Genomic DNA, 1,379 nt, shown 5'->3' with positions numbered 1-1,379 from the left:
CGCGTGTGTGTGCGCATGTTTATATTTAGCTACAAAGTAAGTAGACAGAAAGATCACTTCATACTGTAAAAATACGTCCAAACAAACGTGTAAAACAGACAGCCTCGATGATATACTTGAATACACCTGTACAGCTACGAACACGTACACAATCAATCTACCTACCAGAGTATGAAAGGTGTAATAGCCACACTCAGGGTCTCCTGGATCAAGAAGAGAGCTTTGAACTCGTACAGATGTGAGAACTCCTTCCTAGTCTATCAAAGCGAAAAAAAGACGGAAAGGTTCAGTTAGGAACCCCACTCCCAGGTTGTAGGCTGAAGGTATCAGTACCACACTTTGAGGATATGCATGACAGCAACATGATAAGCACACTGGTGTCAGAACATGTCAATAGCTGTCAAGATTGGTAGTATAGTGTCTAAAGATGTAATACCGCCGATTCTACTTCCATTCACACGCGTGCACTGGACCAAACCCTCACCATTCGGCACTCCGGGCAGATCTGTAGTGTCTGTATATTTAGACTCTGAATATGAGGAACTTGGAGCTCATCACACAGAGATGTGCCAGGGGCGTACGTGTGATGTGTGGTCACAGATTATGCACACCTAGGACGGTAATAGAAGAGTCATACATACATACGTAGATGTATAGAGAGATATACAGCTACTGTGAAGTACGGCATGGTTGTATGTACAAGAACTAGTAACCATTGATAGACAGCACCGCACGTGCTTTGTGAGGTATAGAATTACATAGCCCGAATACAGCACAATTTAATATGACACATGACACACAGCACAGTACCATACATATACGCACGATGCACCCAATACAGAACTATACAACACAGGACTATAAACACCACACAATACCAAACAACACAGCACAATAAACACACTACTATACAACAAAACAACATAACACAATACCAGACAACTATATGACGGACACAATACAACACCAAACAACGGCACACATACGAATCAATTTTATACAACACGACGGGACAACCCCATATTATATCATACAACACCATATGGTAAAGTCAACACCATACAAAGCAACAAAGTACGGTACAAAAACGGTTCGGTACTTTGAATCACAAACCAATCAACACATACAATACTACACAACACAGTACAATAGATGCCAAAAAATGCAAGACAACAAGGGCTATAAGCACAACCCAGTATCAAACATCACAGTACAATTAACACAACATAAACTAAATAGAGATACCTACCAATCTGCTTGCTAACCCCTGCTGTTTCCATGCAAAGGGCAGGTAGTGGGTGTAGTGCACTACCCTGAACATCTGTGGGACGGGTTCCACATCATTGTTAACCTCGGGCACCAAAGCACGACTGCCTGCA

At 42.1% G+C, this 1,379-nt stretch overlaps 1 protein-coding gene across 1 annotated transcript; it reads right to left on the bottom strand.

The window, feature by feature from the left end:
* Positions 1-161: 161 nt before the first annotated feature.
* Positions 162-1,379, bottom strand: SARC_16245 (hypothetical protein; the record flags this gene model as incomplete). Its single annotated transcript, XM_014289643.1, has 2 exons — positions 162-257; positions 1,250-1,379. Coding segments are annotated over 2 exons (226 nt in total), but the record flags the coding sequence as incomplete, so codon positions are not given.

Source organism: Sphaeroforma arctica (genome assembly GCF_001186125.1).
Source record: "Sphaeroforma arctica JP610 unplaced genomic scaffold supercont1.7667, whole genome shotgun sequence".
Taxonomy (NCBI): domain Eukaryota; class Ichthyosporea; order Ichthyophonida; genus Sphaeroforma; species Sphaeroforma arctica.
Note: the sequence above shows the minus strand (reverse complement) of the source record. Positions and strands in the feature narration are given on the sequence as shown.